Source organism: Ursus arctos, unplaced genomic scaffold, assembly GCF_023065955.2.
Source record: "Ursus arctos isolate Adak ecotype North America unplaced genomic scaffold, UrsArc2.0 scaffold_23, whole genome shotgun sequence".
Classification (NCBI taxonomy): Eukaryota; Metazoa; Chordata; class Mammalia; order Carnivora; family Ursidae; genus Ursus; species Ursus arctos.
Window position 1 is genome coordinate 14,825,024 of NW_026622908.1, and position 23,712 is coordinate 14,848,735.

At 36.7% G+C, this 23,712-nt stretch overlaps 1 protein-coding gene across 1 annotated transcript in view; it reads left to right on the forward strand.

The window, feature by feature from the left end:
* The window catches only part of ANO3 (anoctamin 3), a 394,322-nt gene that overhangs the window by 95,589 nt on the left and 275,021 nt on the right, over positions 1-23,712 (forward strand). Inside the window, exon 2 of the mRNA XM_026512215.4 lies at positions 21,903-21,977. Coding sequence (XP_026368000.2) covers positions 21,903-21,977 — 75 coding nt within the window. The remainder of the gene's footprint in view (positions 1-21,902; positions 21,978-23,712) is intronic.

Genomic DNA, 23,712 nt, shown 5'->3' on the forward strand with positions numbered 1-23,712 from the left:
TGAGAGATGGGCAGAATCAAGTCATATTTTGGAGGCAGAGCTAACAGGACTCATCGGATTGGATATGGGGACTGCACCCATTATCTCTTTCTGCACAAAAACTCCCCAAGAGTGAAACCAGCAGGTTTTGTGGGTCAGGAATTTAGGAAAGGCTTTAACTAGACAGTTTGTTTCTGATCCATGTGGCCCCAGTTGAGATGGCTGATGCTGGAAGGTCTGGAATGGCTTTTGCACTTCTTTCTTCATACAAAATTCCTCATCCTTTTGAGCTTCTCTGCATGGTTTATGCTTCTCACAGTGTGGTGGCTCCATGGAAATCACACTTTTCACATGAGAGTTGGCTTCCTTTAATGACTTTTCCCAGATGAAGGAAGTGTCTGTATCTGCCAATCTCACACTGCTTGGACCAATAGATTATTATATCTGTACTTCATTAGATCAGTCACAGAGAACACAAGAGAACAAAATGTGGATTTACATTTCTTAATGGGAAAAGGGTCAAAGAATGTGTGGCCATTTTTTTTTGTAAATGGTACAAGCATGAGCAGTAGAGAAAAATTTACCAAGTCTTGTAGATTATTGGTGAGCAATTTAAGACATGGTTGTATCATTAATAGAAATTAGAAGGTTATTAAAGTATGAGCTCATCTCGGGGAAATCACCTCCTTACATCAAACAAGAAGTTCTATACAGGGTAAGTTTCTGATGTGTTAGGTAATGGGGGTTGAACTAAGATAACAATAGGAAAGAAAGGAAAGGAAGTAACAGAGACTAGGCACATACTGGAAATACCATTGGCAAATTTTGGCTGTTAATTGAATATGAAGGACAAAGGAGAAAGAGTCACTAATTTATGGAAGGCTGTCTTGACTGGGCTGTAGGGATAACATTAAGTATAGGGAAGTCAGTAGGAGCTGGTTTAACTGCCTAGTTCAGGATTTTGACTTTGGACATAATGTATCAACGTGTCAACAGATTAAGTGATTACTAATCAAGTTTAGAATGAGTAGCCCTGATTTTTCATGTCTGATGAGTAGTAATCAGACTCTGAGGCAAAGAATTAAATGTAATTATTACAATTATTTTGAGAGGTGATTCCAGAGAGTGAGGATAGGGAAGTAGAAAAGTCAGACAGGAAACAGAAAAATTGAATAAAGTAATAAAATCACCATTGTGGGTATCTGTAGCTTAGTCCTGCTCTGAATCCCAGGTGATTTAGAAATGACGTAGCACACATACCTCACCCACCCCAAGGGTGAAGGACCCAGGGTATTTATCTACTAAAGCCCATTAATCACTAGTTCAGAGGTGTTCCCAGGGATGCTAATTCCCCAGAACTCCTAGCCTGCCTTTCCCACCAAAGGAATAGGTACAGATGGTGAGAGAAACCCTTCAGGCAGAGAGACACAGATTCTGGCAGCAAAATTCAGGAAGACATACACTAAAATGGCAAGGCAGGGCACTGCTACAGCAGTCTTTAGAGGTTATATGTTCCAGGAACGTCAAATACAACTATTATAACATTTGCAACCATGTCTAATACTCAAGTGGAATTGTTTGCTTCTAAAATATGATAAAGGCACATTTTCGTGCTAAGACAGTAACATCGACTCTTGCTGGCATGCTGGCCTGGTGATAGTCACTGAAAATAGAACAAGGAAACAACGCACCATGGAGCAGCATAGAATCCAGAGGGATAATTAATTACATATGGTTAGAGAACAAGGTCTGTGCTTCTGTCACGTACTTTCCACTAGATTTATAACCCTGTGTATTTTGCATGCATTTACGCATATAAATGATATATACTTACGATATTCAAGTTACTGCTAAAGTACTTGTACCCGATGGTTTCCATCTATATCAGAAATGCCTTCTCCCCCTTCTTCTTCACTGGTAAATCCTCCTAAAGACTCAGATTTTTCTCATGAAGCTGGGCTATATTCTGCCTCTTAAAACTTTGTTATGATAATTTTCCATATCCTTATTAAATGACTGTATTTCACCTTCTGTCCAAATGTAGGTATAGCCTTTATTACAGATCAACTGCTTTCTTTACTGAAGATAAAGGATTCTCCTAAAACACGCTTGTTATTTTAATGATTTATCTAGGGCTTCTCACTTGTGCTATGAAGCAAAGTGCTAAAAGAAATACAAATCGAAAAAAGGTAAGTGTATGCTTGGCCTGCCAAATAACAAATGTCAGTAATAATTCAAATTTTGGAAAAATAGACTCAGAGATGGAAAATTGGATAAGATGATTAAGAAAAATATAGTGAGATAAAATTTTGGTTGTCAAAGTACTTCTTACAGAAAGATATTCACTTGGTGCATTAATATTGGCCAATATATTTGAGTGATAAGTGTTCAATATAAAAAACAAAACATCTAATTTTCTTAAGAATGCATTTTTCCCATTAAAGTGATCATTGAATATATAGTTAAATTTTCAAAATTTGGAAGTTTGGGGTGTTTTTTACATAGACATCTACACAAATTAAAAATTATCAGGTAGCATTTCTGAGTTTGAAGTTTAAGACATAGGATCCTTGGTACTCTGAAAATTCAAAGCATTTTAAAACATGAGGCAGAGGCATGGATCCTTGGTCTCAGGAGTAAGAAATAAGCTGTAAAAAATTACTTAACATAGAGTCACATTCCGGTCCCCACTTGACAACTCTAACAAATTTTGCTTTTTTCTAGGCAGAAAAAATAATATGTCCTATATTAAATCATGCTAATTACAGTTTGAGAATAAACTGATGACCTGTTAGGTCAAATTGCTTCCCAAATGTCCAAATTAGGTTTAGATTCTACGGTTTGACATTTTGTAGCAAGAGATTGGGAAGCAAGTGTGGAATGGATCTCCTGTCCTGATCTATATTTAAGGTGTGTCATATGCTAAGTTTTATACACAGAGCTGGTCAAAGGTAGAAGGATAGACTAAAAGAAGAGGAGGAAGTCTATCTTCTCTGAACTCTCAGTTCTTTCTTTGTCTCACTCCCTCCATTTTGTAGGTCTGTTTTTTTTCCTCAACATAAATATAGTATGTGTTCATTGTATGAAATTTTCTAAATGCAAAAATATATCACAAGAAAGCAATCAAAATTAACCATAAGTCTCACACCTCCAGAATCACCATTAATATTTTAGGGTATACCCTCATGTAGCTTTTTTTCCCCACAATTTTGTGATTTGTGCTCCTAACTATTGCTTTTATTGGATTAATTCCAAAGGATCATTCTCAGAAAAACAACTGAAAGGGTGTAAATAAGGAGTGACATTTTAGTGCTAGATTTTGGCACTTGACAAGGAGGTGGCTGCCTCCTCCACCAAAGCAAAGATCTAGTCTTATTTATATAAATAGCACATTAAAGGTTCATTTCATGAACCCATCCTACTGCCCATTTTATTTTACTCTTTTTATGAGTAATTTGATGACAATTCTTTTCATCATGAATGTATACCCACTAAAGTATCTTGATTTTCTTATTTGTTTGATTGTTGCATGGGAGTTATGACTCAGGAACTTAAAGTTTAGCTGAAAGAACAAATTTCAATTAATACAGTTTTGAATTTATTGACCTTGGTTTTTGATGACAGACAAATTTAATCAGTTAATGACTAACATGTGTTTCTGACATATAGAGAAATCTAAGGTATAGCTATGAAATGCCAACAGTGACTCATGATTATCTTCAAAGCTAACTCCAGTTTTTTTCATCTTGGAATTCAAGGCCCTACCCAATATGGTTCCAATTTCCATTTTTAAATTTGTCCTTAGGATTTTTTTAATGATATAAAATATGATATTTCTGAAAGAACACAGACTTTATAATTAACTCTGATTTCAACTTCTCACCATAATATGTTTTCTCTGTCATCTTGTCAATTATTTATTTTTGTTAAAACTCTAATATACCCACTTCACTGAGTTCTTTTAAAGATTAAATAAAATAAGGTACATTGTGTGAAATACACAGCACAGTGACTAACGCAAAGGAACACACCCAAGAATGTTATTTCCATTCCTCTTTCCAGCCAAATGAAATTTTATGTTGGCTTCCATGCCCTCCTATCCACCTCCCTCCCCACAAAGAATTTGCTCATATAGTCCTCTCTACGTTGGGGGATGCCTCACTTATTTTTACAATTGAGACCTTTTTATCTTGGAGATATGAATCAAAACATCTTCTTTACAAAGTATTTGCTCACCCTGCCCCTCTAAAAAATAATATGTTTTCTGAAATTTCATCAAGATGCTTTATCCATACTTCTCTTTTGGTCGTTATTACTTCTTTCCTTCCATTTTAATTATGTGTATACATAGACAAGCTCCGAGTTACTTAAAAGCATGAATTTTAGAGCATGAGGCGTGCTTTTATCTTGTTCTATCACTGATCTGTTGTGTGTCTGTGAAGTATTTAACCTGATTGTACCTCAGTTACCTCTTTTTTTAAAATAGTGGTAATTATAGTACCCATTTTCAGGATTAGTATAGTGCCTGATACAAAGGATCTAAATAATGATGGGGATGACCATAACCTTTGTGAGGGCAAGTCCAATTTTATGCAACTTGGGAACCTCCACAGAAACTGGCACCTAATCACAGCTAATTAAACAAGGAAATGAATAGTATGTGTGGTGGAACATAATAATGGGAAACAGGTAGCCTGATGCTGTATCCTGTTAGGTTTCACTGTGTTCTGATACTTATAACATCATGGGTTATCCCATTGTTTGTTTCTTAGTGTCTTTGATACGGCTTCCTTTGCCAAGATGTCAGGAGTTGTTACACAGTTCCTGTAGCTGTTTGAAGGAATAATTACCACAGTGTTCTCACACCATGTATGTATGTTAACTTGAAAACTTAATACTCATTGCACTAAAATGTAACATACTATAGTGTGCTGTCATTCAATCACATAAGTAAACATATCTATTGACATTTTTGTTCTTGATATTTTCTAGTTTTTACTTGCCTTATAACTAGCAAACAGAAACATATAAGGGGTAGATAGATCTTAAAATGCTATATAAGGAAAGTCCCTGGGCAAATAGTAAGAAAAAGAAAAATGTACACTCTGCAGTGCACTGTTGTGAAGTGTGAAGAAGAAAAGGAGGAATGCACCAAACAAGGTTGTATGATAGTAGGATTCTGTCTTCTACTCTGGCAGGAAACTAAGTAGGAGGGTATAAATATCTATAAAGGTTTGGAGAGTCTGAGAATGTTTGTGCTATTGGTGCACAAACATAAGCATTGACTGAGGATTCTAGGGACCTCTAGGAAAATCTATGCTTTGATTTTGTGCTTACACATACAATATAGGGATGAAAAGGAGGTGGACATATATAGAGACCTCAGGAAGTGTTCCAAGAATCATGTGGTCTGGAAATGGTATGCAGTGTATTTAGAACTTTCTGCATGCCCTTGTTGAAGTGACATGGAGATTCTGGAAGTTACACTAAATTGCAAAGGCCATAGAAATCATAGTATACCTGATTTAAAACTCAAGAGTGTAGTTGTGCTCCCTTCTATTCATTCATTACTAGGGAAATAATACTTATTTTATGCACAAAAATGTTTGGAAATCAAAGCATCTTTATATATTATCCTTGCCTTGATGCTACTCAGTGCTTCTCAAACCTTGTTGTGCTTAAGAATTATTGTGTAGGTAACTATATAATATATAGAAATCAAAACTATATATACATAGAGGTATTTTCAAGGTCAGTTTGGCCCAGCTATGGTTTATTTTACAATGATTAGAGGAAATGTGTCCATCAGCATTTTGCTGATAAGTAATTTAAAGCAGTAGCTTGAAATCATTAGAGGTCCCCAGACCTTTTGAAAACTGATGAAAATTATGGATCAACTCCCCCAAAACAAATGCATGTATACTCATATACAAAATTCCTGAATATAATTTAAGAGATTAAGAAAATCCCCAAAGCCCTATCATGTACTTTAAGTTAAAATAAATCCTGCTTTAAAATTTATTGCGGGGCTTACCATGGTTTACCTTGGAAGTGTGAGCTATTTTATATTCATTAAATTCCACAACCTTTGGCACCAACATTTGTGAGAAAGAAAAGAAAAAAAGACTTATCTTAAAGAGTAAGAATGAAGTCAATCATCTTTATAGCCCTTAATTCACCACAGAACACTTCTTGACTCATGTCAATGAGCAAACTTATCCCCAGTAACCCATTTTATGAAATGGGTATATGGGTTCCAAGAGTGAGTTGCTTTTGAATTATCGCATGACTTTTCACTAGATATTCAGTTTAAAAGGTTTTTTAAATGTTACAATGACTATAAATTTGGTAGCATATATCTTCCTTTATATAAGGATGACAAAGCAGGTGAAAATTTGTTCCAGTTATCAAAATAGGTCTTCACCAGAGAGGAATTTATTCCTTCAAGTGTTATACAGTAGGTTGTACCACTTATCTTAAAAAATAAATGCATCTGCAATAGTTTTTAAATAAATGCCTTCTGTGGTTCAAGTTCATTGGTTAGGGCAGAAACGATGAGTACTTAGGTAGGGCAGAAATAACAGTTGCCCATGCAAGAGCGTTCTGTCTTTCGCACTTGCTCACAAGACATTTTCCTACAGACAGGAAGAGAAGCAAAGTGCTCAGGGAAAGTGGGGCTCTCTCCCAGAACCCTGAACATGAAGCATGATTGGTTGTAGCAATTCATAATAATACCTAGCCTTGAAACAGAAAAATAAAAGTGACTGTTGATATTGCTCTGAAACTCATTGTCATTCTATCTTTTTTCCCCTCAGTGATTTTTTTTCATTTCCTGGATCATTGTTTTTCCCAGTAACTGGATCCAGGTTTTACATTGCTAGAGAACTATGAGATCTGTGTCTCTGTAGTTTCTGGGTTTGTGTTTGTTGCTTGTTTTTCTGGGGGAGGTTGTTGTTTTGGTAGAACTAGCTTCGGTGTAGGGCTGGTCCAAGCGTTCCATTTATTTTTGTTGCTGTTGTTTCTGTTGTTCTTGTTTTTCACTCTTCTACTTTGTAATAGAAGAAATCCAGGGTAGGGCGTTGGAGGTTGTGTTATGGAAATGTATTCAGGTGGAATTTATAGATTCTTAAATAACCCACTCAAGTGATATAGCTGGGATCGTCGCGTTATTCACCTAAATATTCTTGCTACCGTATGTTACCAACATTTGTGATTGCATTTCAATGTGCGAGTGTCTGTGTGGTTGTTGGAGGAGGCCCCAGGAAGATGGCACATTTTGGAGAGTTGGAGGGGGGAGTAGAAATTGAGGGACAACTGGGTGGCTCGGTCGGTTAAGCAGCCGACTTGATTTCGGCTCAGGTCACATCTCATGGTTGTGGGATCAAGCTTCACGTAAGCCCTACATGCCGGGTGTGCAGCCTGCTTGAGATTCTCTCACACCCTCTCCCTTTGCTACCCTCCCCCCCAAAAAAGAAGAAAGAAATGGAAAGAACAGGAGTGGAAAGTGGGCTCCGTGGAAATAAAACGTTTTTAAAGGACTGTTATCTACAGTTTTAGAAGTTATGGTTTACAGCCTTTTCTTGGGGGTCAGAAGCTGACCTATGCTGAAGTTTCCACACCAGTTTATAGAACTGGTGGAGAACCGTTGAGCTCCTCTGCAGCCCTGTGTTCAGGACTCGTCAGCAGCAGCCACTGTGCTAGTGCTTTATATACCACACGGCACTGAATCCTCGTGAAAGCACTCTTCTCGTTGTCATTATTATTGTTATTTTAAGGATCATCCCTTCTCTCCAAGGGGGGAAACAGAAGGCATGGTAGAGTAAGCAGCTGTCCCAGGGTCACACAACAAAACTGACAGAACCGAAATCTACCTAATTCTCTGACTTCACCACCTACACAATGCCTTTGCCCCTTCCTGAAAAAGAATGACTATGACTTAACAGTTTGATTTCTAATTCTCCTCTGAAACTTTCAAAAACTGAAAAATAACTCATGACTTTTTTTTTTTTTTTTGCATATCTTCAGGAGACAGAAATGTATCTGAGGCAATGGGTGTAGACCTCACCAATTGACAGCCTGCCACTTCTGTCATTTCTCCAGCACATTTTTTTATAACCCCTTTGTGATAAAGCCTTTGTTTTTCCCTTAGCAATAATAAAACTCATTTAAGTAAAGAAATTATTAGAGACTAGTGAGACCAGTAAAAGGCTTTAAATGCATTTTATCACACTTAAAGGGCGTACAGCAAAAAAGAAAAAAAGTTACTGATATTTCTTTAAAAAGTCATTTAAAAGATATGTAATTCTATAAAAAGTGTAGATGTGAAATAGATCACCAACTCCTATTTCCGTTAGATATCAGATCAAGTTGAAATTTTCAAAGCTACCTTTACCGTATCTCTGGGTTTTGTCCTTACAGGTGTTATTGTTTGGAAATGAGTCTGAGAAAATAGTGCCCAGTGGATACTTTGAGCCGAATTCTTCCCTTCTTGTATTGTTTCTCCTCCTCTCAATCTACAGAGCTGACTTTCTTTAGATGATTCTCTTTTTACTTATTAGCCTGAAAATTCTCCTGTGATAAGCATACTCCAATGTTAAATGGAAAGTGAATGGTAAAAACAGTTACTTAAATGTGCTTCCAATGCTGTGCTTGCCTAAATATGCGTGTGTGTTTAATAAAGAAAAGAAAACGAATCGGTTTAATATTCTCTGTAATAAAGTGATGGTGGGTAGCAAGGTTGGGTTTTATTTTGTTTTGTTTTTTTCCCCTGTGTTGGTAACTGGTCTTATGCACACTGATTTATATGTATAAATGTTCTTGGTACCTAAGGAAAATAAGCTCTTATTACATGAATGAGTTTATTAAAACTCTCCTGCCTTAAGCAAGTAAGCAGTTTCTTTATGAGTCCCTGAATGTAAACATCTCTAAAATAAGAAATGAGAAAATGTCTACATGAGATGCCAGGGCTGGTTCTGGCCCTAGATTAATTGACCCTCTCTTTTAAGACTTTGAGGAGTAACTAATATTAAGCAACATATTTAAATCATTGAAAATCCGATCATGTTGGTGTTTTTTGTTTTTGTTTTTGTTTTCTTGGGTTTTTTTTTTTTGGTTTTTGTTTTGTTTTGTTTTTTGCTAGTCTAAAAGGGAAAAAAAAATTGTTAAATGCTCTCAGGGTAGAGTCCTACCAGTTGCTCACACAGATGGCATTCCTCCGTAAGCCTGAGATTAATGTATCATGCGACTGGAAGTGTTTACTGGGGTTAGGAGGTAAGAGAAGACAAAGAGTCAGTCATTCTTGCTGTTTCTGTGTTAGGTGAGAGAAAATCATCCCATAAATAAAACGTTGTAGATGCAGGGGGCCTGGCTGGCTCAGTCAGAAGAGCATGCGACTCTTGATCTTGGGACTATGAGTTTGAGCCCTGCTTGGGTGTACAAATTACTAAATAAATAAGTAAATAAGTAAACTAAACAAAAAAGCCATAGATGCTTCTATTATATTTCATTGCAGTGCGTAATTATCGCTGATGAATAATAGCAAAGGCACTGATTTGGAAAGCCAATAGGGCCTTAACAATTGAAACAGGCATTCATAATTTACATAGGAGCAAAGGAGCCAGATTTTACTATGAAAAATATTATTAGCTTACAAGTCATATAAATGTGGGTTTGCACTGAGTAACAGGAACTGGAAGCTGGATTGTTTTTAAAGATCATCCAGAATTCCTGTTATTCATGAATCCTCTCCGGGGCTACTACAATTAATAACTGTTCAAATACATGTGGGTATCTCTAGAGGCAGGGAGCCACAACCAAGGAGGCTCAGTCCATATTGGATAACTCTTAAAATTATGTTGGTCCAAATATTTAGAAGTTATACTTGCAGAGTTAATTTATGATATTACTTCTAAAGATAACAAACACTGGCTGCTTATGCCCTCTCTTTTTCTGGCCAAATATCCCCCTGGTTGCTTCGACTATTCCATGTGTGTATGTGTGTGAATTTCTTTGTCATATTCAGTATTTTTAACGATTTCAGTGTTCCCTTTTGATACCTATAGATACCCTTGGCTATCGCCTTGTTGGCTTACCTTGTTGCATCTATGAGGATCATTTAAAATTTTGCTTCAAAAAGGAATGTTTTTTAATAATAAGTACTTCTGTCAATATCAGAAATAACCAGTGAGTGTCACTGTTCTAACACAGACAGATACTTATGGGTTTGTTGTCATATAATGATCAACGACATCCTTGCAGAAGACATAAAAACTTGTAATTATGCAGAACACAGGCAGTGGGCTGGATGAATCAAGGGTCCTCTTATTCCACCCACATCAGCTACTGTAGAAATTTTGGACAGATTTACGGGTGCCTTTTTTTTTCTTCACTAGTCTACTTCAGTTTTGCAAGAAGAAAATTTATTTTGCTTTCCGTTCAAAATAAAAGATTGGCCATTTTTTTTTCCAAAATGCTCTTCCTACCGCTCAACTTCATAGTCTGTAAATAATTTTCTTCTGACATCTGATAAATATCATTTCTTATTTGATTTCAATTATTTATTCAATGGATTATTGATGTAAAGGGAAGACAATAATTCTTTTTGTTTTGTTTTTTTATAATAATTTTTTATTATGTTATGTTAGTCACCGTACAGTATATCCTTAGTTTTTGTTGTAGTGTTCCATGATTCATTATTTGCTTATAACACCCAGTGCTCCATGCAATATGTGCCCTCCTTAATACCCATCACTGGCCTATCCCAATCCCCCACCCCTCTCCCCTCTGAAGCCCTCAGTTTGCTTCCCAGAGCCCATAGTCTCTCGTGGTTCATTCCCCCTTCTGTTTACCCCCCACCCTTCATTCTTCCCTTTCTTCTCCTACGGATCTCCCTGTTATTTCTTAGTATGCATTTGTACCAGGTTTGCTTTTAGGCACTCCACATATACTATTTCTTTTAACTCCACAACAATAGCAATGAAGTCTTTATTCATGCTGTTGTATAGATCAGGGAAAAGAGTCTGAGATATGTTAAATAACTTGACTCAGGGTGACACAGTAATACATCTGACGTTAGAAGCCGCGATTGCCTGACACCAGAGTCCCATTCCTTCCACTATACCCTCTTCCCCTCAGACTATACATGTGAGAAAGGGATGCTTAGAAACTAGTATCTGAATCATTATGAAAACGTTGGGATGTTGATGGACTCTGTAGGTAACACCTGTCTCCCCACTGCCTTAATTCCAAACCAATTGAGAAATATTGCACTAGAGACTGACAGATGGATATCAAATGTCAGCTGTATAATTGATGAAAGCTAGGAAAATGGGACTTTGATGTGTGGCCAAATGAGCTTCTGAATTTCCTTTCCTTGTGAATCTAAGACTTACCCATCAACTAAGTGACACAGCTGGGAAACCTGATCCCCATAGTGTCAGACCCCTTATTATGTAGCAGAAAAAAAGGGGAACAGAACTGAAATGGAGAGGAAAGAAGAAAGTTTTTCCAAACTTGCAAATCCTGATAATCTAGGATAATCTACATAATCCTGATAAACTAGGTTTTTCCCCCAAAGGAAGAAAGGCCAGGAGTGTACTCTACTGAAGTCCGTCCACAGGGGACTATTTTTCGTAATATGCCATTTTACAATGCAGACTATTAACAAAGACAGAAAACAAATGAAAAGTAGAATTCAGCTCCTTCCTGCCATTAATCCAGGATTTTTTTTCCTTAAACAGCTGGGATTTATTATTAATAACAATATAAAAATCCTTTAAAGACTATCAGTGTTGTATTACCAAAAGAGAGGTAATATGTTTGTAAAACATTTATAGAATTAGATAAGCAAATAATGAAATTAGGAAGGAAAGTAAATGAACACACTACTAACAGACGGGGGACCAAAGGAATCATTAGTACTGAAAAGTGAAATGAAAGCAGAATTTTAAAAAGTGCAGGGTGCTGAGAGAGACACAGCACGAACTCATAATCAAATTATATATGCCCTGTAGTTCCCTTACAAGGATAATCAGGTGTTTATCTTGTAAGCATTTCTGCAGTGATGAACTCTTAATTTTTTGAATTCTTAAAGATGCATTTAAAGGGGGATGTGGAAAAGCTATTCCCTGAAACAGATGTGTTTTTATATTTGCAATGGCAAGCAAGCTGATCTCATGCCTTGTTGGGCTTGTTGTCATATAATAACTGTGAGGACTTGGGTTTTTACTCTTAGTGGAATGGGAGTTTAGCAAATGAAGTGTTTCAAGTAGAAGAGTCATATTAGCTGGATTTCATTTTAAATTCTTCTGCCTCATGTCTACTCACTCTCAACCCCAAACCTACCTTCATGCTGGTCAGCAGAGAGACCACTTAAGAGACTCACAGCAGGAGAGAGGGTGAGAAGACATGGATAGGTCTGGATAAACCTTGAAAGTGGATTGAATGGGGGTGATGAAAGACAAGCATTGTGATTTTGGTCTCTAATGTTTTCCCCATCGAATGAGATGGTAAAACTATGGTTGAGTTGGGTCTGGGAACAAATATCAGAAGGTTCATTTAAGAATGTTGAGTTTGGACATGATTCTTTCAGATCAAGTAGAAATGTAAAGAAGACAGATGTGATCTAAATGTCTGGAGTTAGGGGAGAGATATCTGGATGGGAGATATGCCTTTAGGAGGTATGAGCACATAGATAATATTTAAAACCATGAAACAGGTTAGATCACCAAGGGTAGGGAATAAAGACAAAGAAGAGAAGAAGAAGGAAAAAAAAAAGAGAGAGAGAGAGAGAAGGATCCAAAGATTGAGTCACAGACTTTTTCAGAGTTAAAAGTTCAAGACATGAGAGGAAGACAAAACAGATTAAGGAGGAGCATCCAGTAAGGTTGAAGAGTCAACCTGTACCACCCTGGGAGCCAAGTGAGAGTAGTGTATTTAGGAGAAGAGCACAAGCAATCACGTCAAATGTCCCTAATGTAGCAAGTAAGATGAAGACTAAGAATCCACTGTTGATTTCGCCAGTAAAGAGAACATGGGTGACTTTAGTCTTAGTGGAGGTATGGAGCAAAACAAATGAAACCACAAAACTTATGGAAGATTTAAGAAGAGTAATTAGAAATGTGACTATTGACTGTACTTCTGTGGAATTTTGGAGCAAAAGGGAACAAAAAATTGAGGGGGAAAAACATCAGGAGAACTGGAGCCAAAAGAGGTTGCTTTTTTTTTTTTCTTTCTTCTTTCCAATTTTTTAGGGATTAACGCTTGCATGGTGATGGGAGGCTGGACTTGATTCTGTAAGGAGAGAGATGGGGGAATTATGGGGCTTCAGTAGGTGGAAAGGATGGAAACTACTGAATAAGCAGTATGGAGTGCAGTTAGTCTATGTAGAGTATCAGGCAGGAAGTCAGAATATATGGGTACAGATGCCAGTATGTGGGTGGGAGCTGTGGAAGTTTTCTGCAGATTGCTTCAATCTCAGAGAAATAGGAAGCAAAATTACCAGCTGAGAGTGAAGAGTGGGGAGGAGGTGGGTGTTAGAAGACAGAATTTGAAGTGAGGGAATAAAATATGAAATAGTCTTCTGGGTGAGTAGAAAAATAAGACGGCCAAGGAAACACAGTGACTACTGGTCAACATTAAGGACCCACTTAAGGTTATTGTTATGAATTTGAGGGAGATAAGTCTACATGCTGGCACATTTTTTCCCTTTAGCTCTGGTTTAACTGTTCAGGTGTACACATGGAATTGATGTGATATGTACAACACCCATCTCATATTTAAAAATAAATTGTCCTATATATTTCCTATTCTATTCAAAAGCATCCTTTTAAATAATATTCATGGTCATGTTATAGGTTGTCTGAGATGGTATTTAAAAAAAATAATACAAATGCTTGATAATGTGTGTCTAAGACAGTTGCTAATATTTTTCCTCCTTTTGGCTTTTTCCCTCTTGACACTGAACCTGATTTTAAAAGCAAACGAACCACACCCCAACTAACATAACTGAGTATGTAAGCATTGAAAACTATTTTAGTGATCAATCTCATTCTCCTTATTACAGATTAGGAAAACCAAAGCCCAGGGGAGAGGGAGTGGTACACAAGAGCCATAGCACAGATCCAACTCTGTCTCATGTTATGATATGGTCAGGCGGTGTTACTTGTTCAGATTTTGGCAGTCACATAGGAGCAAGCTGCTGGAGCTTTCATTATAGATATTCTTCTGCAGAACAGGTGTGTAGAAAAAGGTCTGTCCTATTTCCCAGCAGATGCTCAACCTGTCTTCTCTCATATATGCACCAGCTCAGTTGAAGCAGAAGTAACCTATGCCTGCATAATATCACTCACACTGTTCAGAAAATGGCACTATTGTTGCCTGGTTACCTCTCCATTTTCTTAATTGCCTCTTCATAATGTGAGTTTCATAAGCTAATGCAACCCCATGGAAAATTCAGTATTACAGAGAATTACCACTGTCATTAGCTTTCCTTTTTCCATTTGGAATTAAAAATCTAGATATCTTACCCTATCTCTGCCATAGACTTATAACTTGGTTAAGTAACTGAACTTTCTGGGACGCTTGTTTCCGAACCTATTAAATGAGTAAAATGGACTTGATCAGTGGTTGAGATATTTGTAAAGTGGCTGCACCTGGGCTGTATGAGAAATGAAAGTGAAGTAAAGTTTTTATTTAAACCAGAGCTACGGCGGCTCAGGTTTCTACTCTCTGAACATCCTCACGCCTTCTTAGGTTTCCTTGAGAAGCTACACAGAGCCCAAATGCTCCAAGGATCATGATTCTAAAACTGCTGAATGACAGGATCTAATATCCCTTTTGGCTCTGTCACTGTATCATCCTGTGATGCAGACGAGAGGGGTGTGTGTGTGTGTGTGTGTGTGTGTGTGTGTATGTGTGTGTGTGTGTGTGAGTGACAGAGAGACATGAATGAAGGATTTAGACCAAAGATGCTTATGCACCCATAGTTGCACAGGGACTTAAACTCTTAATACCACAGACCATAGACTATTTTATTTTTTCTCCAGTGATGTAGTCTCAAAGGAAAAGAAGTAGGATTGAGATAGACCTTTGCCTTTTCATCTCATTTTTAAGCCTTATGATAGAAATAAACCCTGATTCTGTTAGAATAATTAGTATGGTTGAAGGTGGTGGAGAATGATTAATATCAAAAATTTCCAGGTGGGGAAGAGGCTGGTGATTCAGCCCTGCTAATAAGCTCCAGGTACTGGGCAGAGGCTATGAAGGCACCTGCCAAGATCCAGCCAAAATGCCAGTATCTGTCTCACATAATTCCTTATACATAAATTGAAGGTTACTTCAACCTTTAGAGAAATGAGGAGAAAGGCCTCTTCATATAGAAGTAGTTAATGTATAAGAGTTCACTAAAAAAAAAATGACAAAAGTCATAATACCTCTGATTATTCTAATGAATAAGCTAAAGTCTTTAAATACTACTTTTAACATTCTTTTTATATTTATCTCACTACAGAAGTAACAGAGATAACGAATTCCAACTGCTAGAATGTATTTAAAGTTCAGAGAAGAAAATAACAAGTCTAAAATATTATTTGGAGATTAGCATTTTTAATACCCTAAAATATCTACTTTCAGCTTTTATGTAGACACACACACACACACACACACATATATATATAAAATATATATGATATTATAACACCATAAGAAAAATTGTTGCCACCAGTAATATATAAAAGTGCCTTGTGATCAAACTCTCACAATTCTTATTATCCATTTTAGCTTTGATAATACAATGCCATATTCTTGGTTTCTTTGATTACTTGTGAGGCTTAATATCCTTTAGTATTTACATAATTTTTAATATTTTTTTTATTTTAAGTTTGCTTTTAGAATAGAGCAAGCTTTCCATTTAGGATTTTTTAAGTGACTTAAACTTATCACTTTTAATTTTTATTTGTTTATTTGTTTTTTGAATTTTATTTTAAGTAGGCTTCATACCCAATGTGGGGCTTTAACTCAGGACCCTGAGATTAAGAGTCACATGCTCCACTGACAAGCCAGCCAGGCACCCTGACCTATTAAACTATTTTTAAATATTATACTTAAGTACATACAGCGATAGTCAATGTAGTTTAATGTCTATATAATGCTTTAGTGTGAAGGATTCATATGTAATATAAAAGTCACCAAAGAGGAACAATAATGCAGCGTTAACTTTTTACTCATTAAATTCATGTTAAGCTATTCTATTTGAAATTAACTTTCTCAGATTGAAGACTGTTATAAAATTTTATAATAATGAAATGTAAGTTCCGCATTTCCTCCCAAAGCCACTCGCCACAGGTAACTACTATTACATCTTAATGTACGCATTACTCTGTGGTCTTGCTAATTTATGTAGTACAGGTAAATACATATTATAAGTGTAGGTTACACCTAGGGAGGTCATAGTATAATAGTTTTTGAAACTTAATTTTTCACTTAAGAATAATATCTTTCCATATTAGTACAGGTAGATCCATCTCATTCATTTTTTTAAGATTTTATTTTCAAGGGGCGCCTGGGTGGCACAGCGATTAAGCATCTGCCTTCGCCTCAGGGTGTGATCCTAGCGTTATGGGATCAAGCCCCACATCAGCCTCTTCCGCTAGGAGCCTGCTTCTTCCTCTCCCACTCCCCCTGCTTGTGTTCCCTCTCTCGCTGGCTGTCTCTATCTCTGTCGAATAAATAAATAAAAAATCTTAAAAAAAAAAAAAAGATTTTATTTTCAAGTAATCTCTACACCCAACTTGGGGCTTGAACTCAAAACCCTAAGATCAGGAGTCACATGCTCTACCAACTGAGTGAGCCAGGATCCCTCACCTCATTCATTTTAATGGCTTCTTCATAGGATTGTAAAATTTTGACATACAGTTGTATTTTATGGGGTTTTTTTCCAACTTTATACACGATATAGCAATAAACAGCACTGTGCATCTGTATTTGGGCTTAGTATGTGTGTTTCAGGAAGCGAGATTCTCAGAAGTAGTAGAATTGCCCCATTAAAATGTATGTGTATTTTCAGTTTTTAAGTTACTGCCAAACTGCCTTCCTAAGTGGGACTTGCCAGGTTGAAGTCCTATCAACAGTATATGGCAGCACCAATTTCTCTACAGGCTGCCAACCGTGGCTATTATCAGTGTTTTTAGAAATATTGGCAATCTCATGGCATTTTTTTTTAATTTGTACTGTTTAATTGTTCCTAAGTTTGCACCATCTTTTTCAAGAACAATCTCCTTATATGTGTTAAGGAATGACTGCAATTTAAAGTGTGTCTTGATTTCCTTTTTCATTTGGTTGTTAATATTAGATTTCTAAAAACTTTTATAATTAATTTCTAATTTTATTGGATGGTAGTCAGAGAATGTGCTCAGAAATACACTTATTTGGCCCCATAAAAGAGAAATCCAATGTCTGTCTCTTCCTGGCACCTGGTGATGTGCCACGTGGGTTGATAAATTTCACTTCAATCTGATGATTAAATTCAATGCTTTACCTAGATCATATTACATATCCCATACCTACACCCATATCTGTATTACAACTATGTGAAAAGTCAGGTTGCAGAAGGTTTGATAAGAAACATATTATCACCCCAGTCGAGTAATTTAGAAGCTACTTTTTAATAAGAGAGTAGGGACTTCAGATCATCCACTACCATCCCCTCATCTTAGACACAGAAATTAAGGAAAAGTGAACTTCCCAAGAAGTGTCTACTTAGTTGGTCATGGCTCACTTTCATCCTGGACTAATGAACAAATGAGCATTATTTCTTTCAAAAGAAAAAAAAATTCACACTAGCAACTGATCCTAATCAAGAAAAACAATTGTAGGTTAAGTTGCCTCAGCATGTACAGTGTATAATTCATTCTGATTTAGAGATCATTATTCATTGAATCAGTGAGTGGTTTGCAAGCAATATTGATGAGTCTCAGATTTTGCATTTCAACGACTTCTGACATTGGCCACCCTTCCTTTCAACATTATATGTAGCTCCTCTGATGACACTGGTGTTCAGATTTGTCACTGTATTTAGGCTATTTAACCAGATTAGTGTAGGCTTTTCCACTGAGTCAGACTATAGACCTAATTTTTGCCTTAGTCATAAATCTTCATAACAGAGGGGTTTTACAGCAATAGCAAGTTTGATTTCTAATATTTACAAGTTGTCTGGACTTAACTTAAAAACCAAAGTTTTAATGAAACATTTTAATTCACTTTTGTGTTTCTGAGGATGAATTAGTCTAATGTGGTTTTTTTCTTTCAACATTCTTTACTGAACATTCTATAATTTTTCACACAAGATTGGAAACATTCGGCCAGATATACATACTGACACAGAAATTGGGTCTTTTGAAATTGATAAACAGACATAGTGGACAAACTTTCCAGCCACATTTAAGATGCAGAGTTCTTCCAAGATCAACACCATAGTATTTTTAGCTTTTTCAGTATTTTCAGTTTTGTTTTTTTTTTCCCCAAATACTCCACTTATGGCTCTTCACGTCTTCATTGGTTTCCTTTCTTCTGAAACCAGCGTGATCATTGGCCTGTGCTTTTTTCTTCCTATTTTTCTTTCCCAAGAGCTTACTCCTTATATAGGCTCAGCCTTCACCTTTATGTGCATAACATTTCAATCTGTGTCTACTGCTCCTATCTCTCCCTCAGGCTTGTGAACCCACGTACTGTATTATCTCAGATTCAACCCAAAGTTAGTATGTCTGAAACTAAGCCTATCCTATCTCATACCTACCTGACACTCCTCCCCACTTGGTCAATGGAAAATATATGTCAGGTCTCTGTAACTTGAAATATTAACATAAACTATTATTTATTTCTGTTTCTCCCCTTTATCCAATTCTCCAGCCACTTGAGGTTTTCTGATATTTCTTTCACAATGTTTACTCATGTATTTGAGTTTCTACTGCTACAACCTTGATTGGAGTTTCAATCCTTTTAAGAATTCCCAGATGATCTTTGGGGATCTACACATAATCTTCTACACACAATAGCCAGATGTGTCTTCTTAAACTTGCTTTCAGTAATTTTAGGGCCTCTCTTCAGTATCCTTCAGATGCAGTTAACGATTTAGTGAAAAAGACAAGATGTTTCAGTTTTGTTGACCATCACATGATTGAATTGGATTACATGTTTCTCAGCTTCCTTATGTCATTCTGCGCATTTGTTGGTCTGAGTTCTACAAACGGGCCTCTAACAAAGCCTTTGCTATTCTAGTCTCATACTTTCACTCATTATTTCTCACACTTGAATTAACCTTGTAATCTCCTTGGTCTATCCAAATTCTTTATACTTTTCAAATCCAGCTTAAATCCTGAAGATTTAACTGAAGATATTTAGTTTAAAATTATTATGGCCATTCTGAAAAAAATATCCCGTCTTTGTCCCCCCAAAATAATTTTATCTGTTTTGTCATATTAATAGTACATTTCTCATATTCATAACATAACTAGAAAAACCTAAATAGCCTTCTGCATAAGTGCTAGGTAAGAAACCTGGGCAGGTCTCAGCTTTGTGACTTCCAAATATATCTTGGAATATCTCCTACCAAGCCCATATCTCCTACAAAGCCCATAATACCACACCCTGGGTCTCAGTTGGTTCATCTGTGAAATAAGTAGGGTTAGATTAAATAGTCCTCAAGTTCCTTTCAGTTTATGATCCATAAACCAATATTTAAAGGCATTTTGTACAGCATAGTATAAAATAAACTCTATTATTATGAAACAAACTCTACTATTATAAAACAAACTCTACCATTATAAAATAGACTATTACATGTTTATTTGGTGATCATTAAATTTCTCAAGCCCATGCCCTTATAAGAATATTCAAACTTCAGAATCAAAATAAAGGACAAACTAGAGAATTATTTTATTTCTGTTATTTATGAAACCAATTTTATTGAGTTGACATGCTACTAAAGTGAGGGGTTACGTATTAAATAGGTTCTTCTACGAATTCTAGTGTGAGGAGGAATCCCCACACCAATAAGCAATTCTTGGGATACCAGCTGAGTGTCTTAAAATTAAGCTCCATTATGACTCTGAATACCTGGAGGTAGCCTTGGATTCCGTAGGTTATGGGCTCAGTCCTGTAAGACTGCCCTCCTCACCCTACCCTGCTCCAGATACCAGTCGTAATTCCAGGTGATCACCTGTGCTTCTGATGGACTAGCTACAAATTTTACCTTCCGGCAACCGCCTCCTTGGATTCAGATGCTAGTAGCAAGTTTAGGTTGTTACCTGTACTTCTTACCAACTGGCTATAAATCACAAATTCCCACGGTCCTTTCCTTCCTTGGGTTCACTTACTTTGTTGGAGAGGCTCACAGAACTCAAACATTTTACTTAACAGATCACCAGTTGATTAAAAAAAGATGTATCTCAGGAACAGACAGATGGAAGAAATGCATAGGGCAAGGGATGTGAGAAGGAGAATGGAGCCTCCGTGTCCTCTCAGGTGTGCCACTCCCACCAAACCTCCAAGTATTCACCAATCCCAAAGTGCTCTGAACTCCATCTTTTTGGGATTTCATGGAGGCTTCATTACCTAGGCATGATTGATGAAATCATTGGCCCTTAGTGATTGAATTCAGTCTCTAGCCTCTCTCCTCCCCAGAGGTCAGGGAGTAGGATGGAAGTTCCAACTCTAACCACCTGGTTGGGTTGTCCTGGCCGCTAGCCCCCTCCTTAGGTGCTTTCCAAAAGTCATCTCATTAACATAACAAAAGATAATTCTATGCTCTCATCACTTAGGAAACTCCAAGGGTTTTAGGAGCTCTATACCAGAAAGAAGACAAAGACCAAATATATATTCTTTATTATAAATCACAACATCACACCTACGTATTAATTGAATAAGTTTAGGCAATTTTTATTGAAAAAAAAAGCTTACTAAGTACAAGGCACTGTGTCAAACATTAGTTAATTGAGAATGGGGAGAGGGATACAGAAATGAATTCAAATGAATTCTACCTTCAAGGAATCAATTGTCTAATGAGGGAGGCATACAGATAAAGATGAAGGAATTACTATAATTATAGGCATAAGAAGCTACCACTTATTATACTTACTATGAACTGAGACCTAGGCCAGAACTTAACATTACAAATGCTGCTTTACATACACAGACTTTAATGTTTACAACAATATTACAAGGTAGTTATTATTATTCCTATTTCTGAGTATATACTATCCACTATATTTTATTAGGTATCTTTTGAGGCTTAGAAACATTTCTGGAGGAAGGCTAATTTAAAGGGAATAATTGAAAGGGAATGATTATTTCTAAATGAAGGTGTCACTTCGAATAGTGCCTGTCAAGGTAGCCTTGGAACTGAGTCTTCTTTTAAAGGAAGATCAGACTTTCCATTCATCTTGTGGGTAGAGAAGGCATTTTAGGTACAGAGAAAAGATTGACCAAAATTCCAGAGGCAAAGAGGTAGAGGTCATGTTCAGGGACTTCTGGTGATTTAGTATGGCTACACAGAAGAGCAGGGAGTGAACAAAAAGAAAGATACGGCTTTTGAGTTTGGGAGGGCAGGATATTAGAAGAGGGTATTACTCACCCAGGGAAAAAGTAATTGGAAAATCTAGCCATTCTAAGCTTTTTCAAAGTTGACAGTTAAATTAGCTTGCATAACAGCACGTAGACCTACCCACCTGCTTAGTTTCTAATGCAATTTACTGAAAAGTTGTGCCATCCTACACACTTCTTTATAACTAATTTGACCTATACCAGATAGCAGTTTTACAGCAGCTGTAGTCAACATGAAAAGCTCTTTTTTCATGATAATTTTCTATTCTCTTTCTAGTCTACTGAGTTTCTAAGCAAAATTTTTCTTATTCTTTTGTTCCCTGTTACAGGCTTGCAAAAGTTGTGCTCATCTCATTGTGGGCTGGAGAAGAGTGTGTGGGCTGCCAAAGGCAAACATAATAAAGGTGAGTTATGAGGGTAGATTTTCAGGTGCTCCCACCAACTTTGCTTTAGTATAATGGAGTAGCAACTCCAGAGTCTTTGTGGGGAGTGAAAATTTAACACTAATTCGCATTATCATATTCGTGTTATTAATTATCAATGTGACACTTTAGCTTATCATGCAGTTTGCAAAGCACATTCATATCTGTAATTTATTTAGCTTTATCCCAAGTTTCTAGTGAAATTGCATTTACTTATTAATGTCTTATGCAAGATCTTACATACAAAAACCTTTGTATCACTTATTCTTAAGAAATGTATTCACGTGTGGTGCCCGGGTGGCTCTGTCAGTTAAGCGTCAGTCTCTTGGTTTTAGCTCGGGTTGTGACCTCATGAGTCTTGAGGTCAAGCCCCAGGTCCTGCTCTACACTTGGCAGGGGGCCTGCTTGAAGATTCTATCTTCTCCTCTCCCACCCCTCTCTCTCTCCCACAAACAAATAAATAAATCTTTGGGGGGAAATGTTCACATTATAAAATAGTAGATTGATAAGTATTAATAAATTAATCAGCTAAAGGCCACTGCCAAACCATTTGATATATACTTACTTATAACTTCTAATGTAAGATATTTAATGTAGATTATATAGAATCTATATTATATATAATTTATATATATATAGGCAGTCCCTGACTTGTGATTAACTTACAGTTTAATTTACAGTTTTTGTGCTTCATGGTTGTGCAAAAGTGTTAAGCATTCAGGAGAAACCGTACTTTGAATTTTGATCTTTTCTGGGCTAGTGATATGCATACCATATGCTTATGATTCTGGGCAGTGGCAGCCACAGCTCCCAGGCAGACAGCCACACAATCACGAGGGCGAAGAACCGATATACTTAGAATCATCCTGTACCCGTATAACCATTCTGTTTTTCACTTTGAGTAGAGTATTCAGAAAATGACATGAGATCACCAGAACTTTATTATCAAATAGGCTTTGTGTTAGATGACTTTGCCCAACTGTTAGTGTTCTGAGCACATTTAAAATAGGCTAGGCTAAGCTTTGATGAAGGTTAGGTGTACTACATGCATTGTTGACTAACAAGATTTTCAAATTGCAATAGGTTTATTGGGACATATCATCATAATTTGAGGAAGACCTGTATGAACATATATCTACATAAAACAGCAAACTGCCCCCAAACCTTAAAAAGTTAATAGTTAACAATGAACCAACGCATAATAGATAAAAGCAGATAAATGCAAACTACACTTAGCAATCAACTCCTTCTTGGGATCCTGTCATAAAGAGAAAGAATAAGGCTATTGGTTACTGACTAATACAGTTAACTAAGTTGTCATGGTTAGAGAATAGATAGCCCAGAAGGTATATAGCGAAAACAAGAAAACATGAAAACAGAGAGGCAAACATTGGCAATACTTATTAGAGAACTCTTAATGGAAGAATTGACCCTGGCTCAGGATATCCCCCTGCCTCAGCACCATATGTCTATGGGCCCATTGAGGTATCACAGCCTAGCGCTACTAACCTTTCAAATTGTACAACTCACTTACCTTGCCTTGATTCTAGGCTTGACAGAAATGTTTGCATTAGAATCCAATTTCCAGCGTGTGTATTTTGGGAAATGTATGTACTTATTATATGCCATAACTGCCACTGCCCAAAGCAGTACTATTTTCTATGACATAAGAATAATTTCATTTAGTATTGTATTGATATCATTTTTCCCCAGGCTT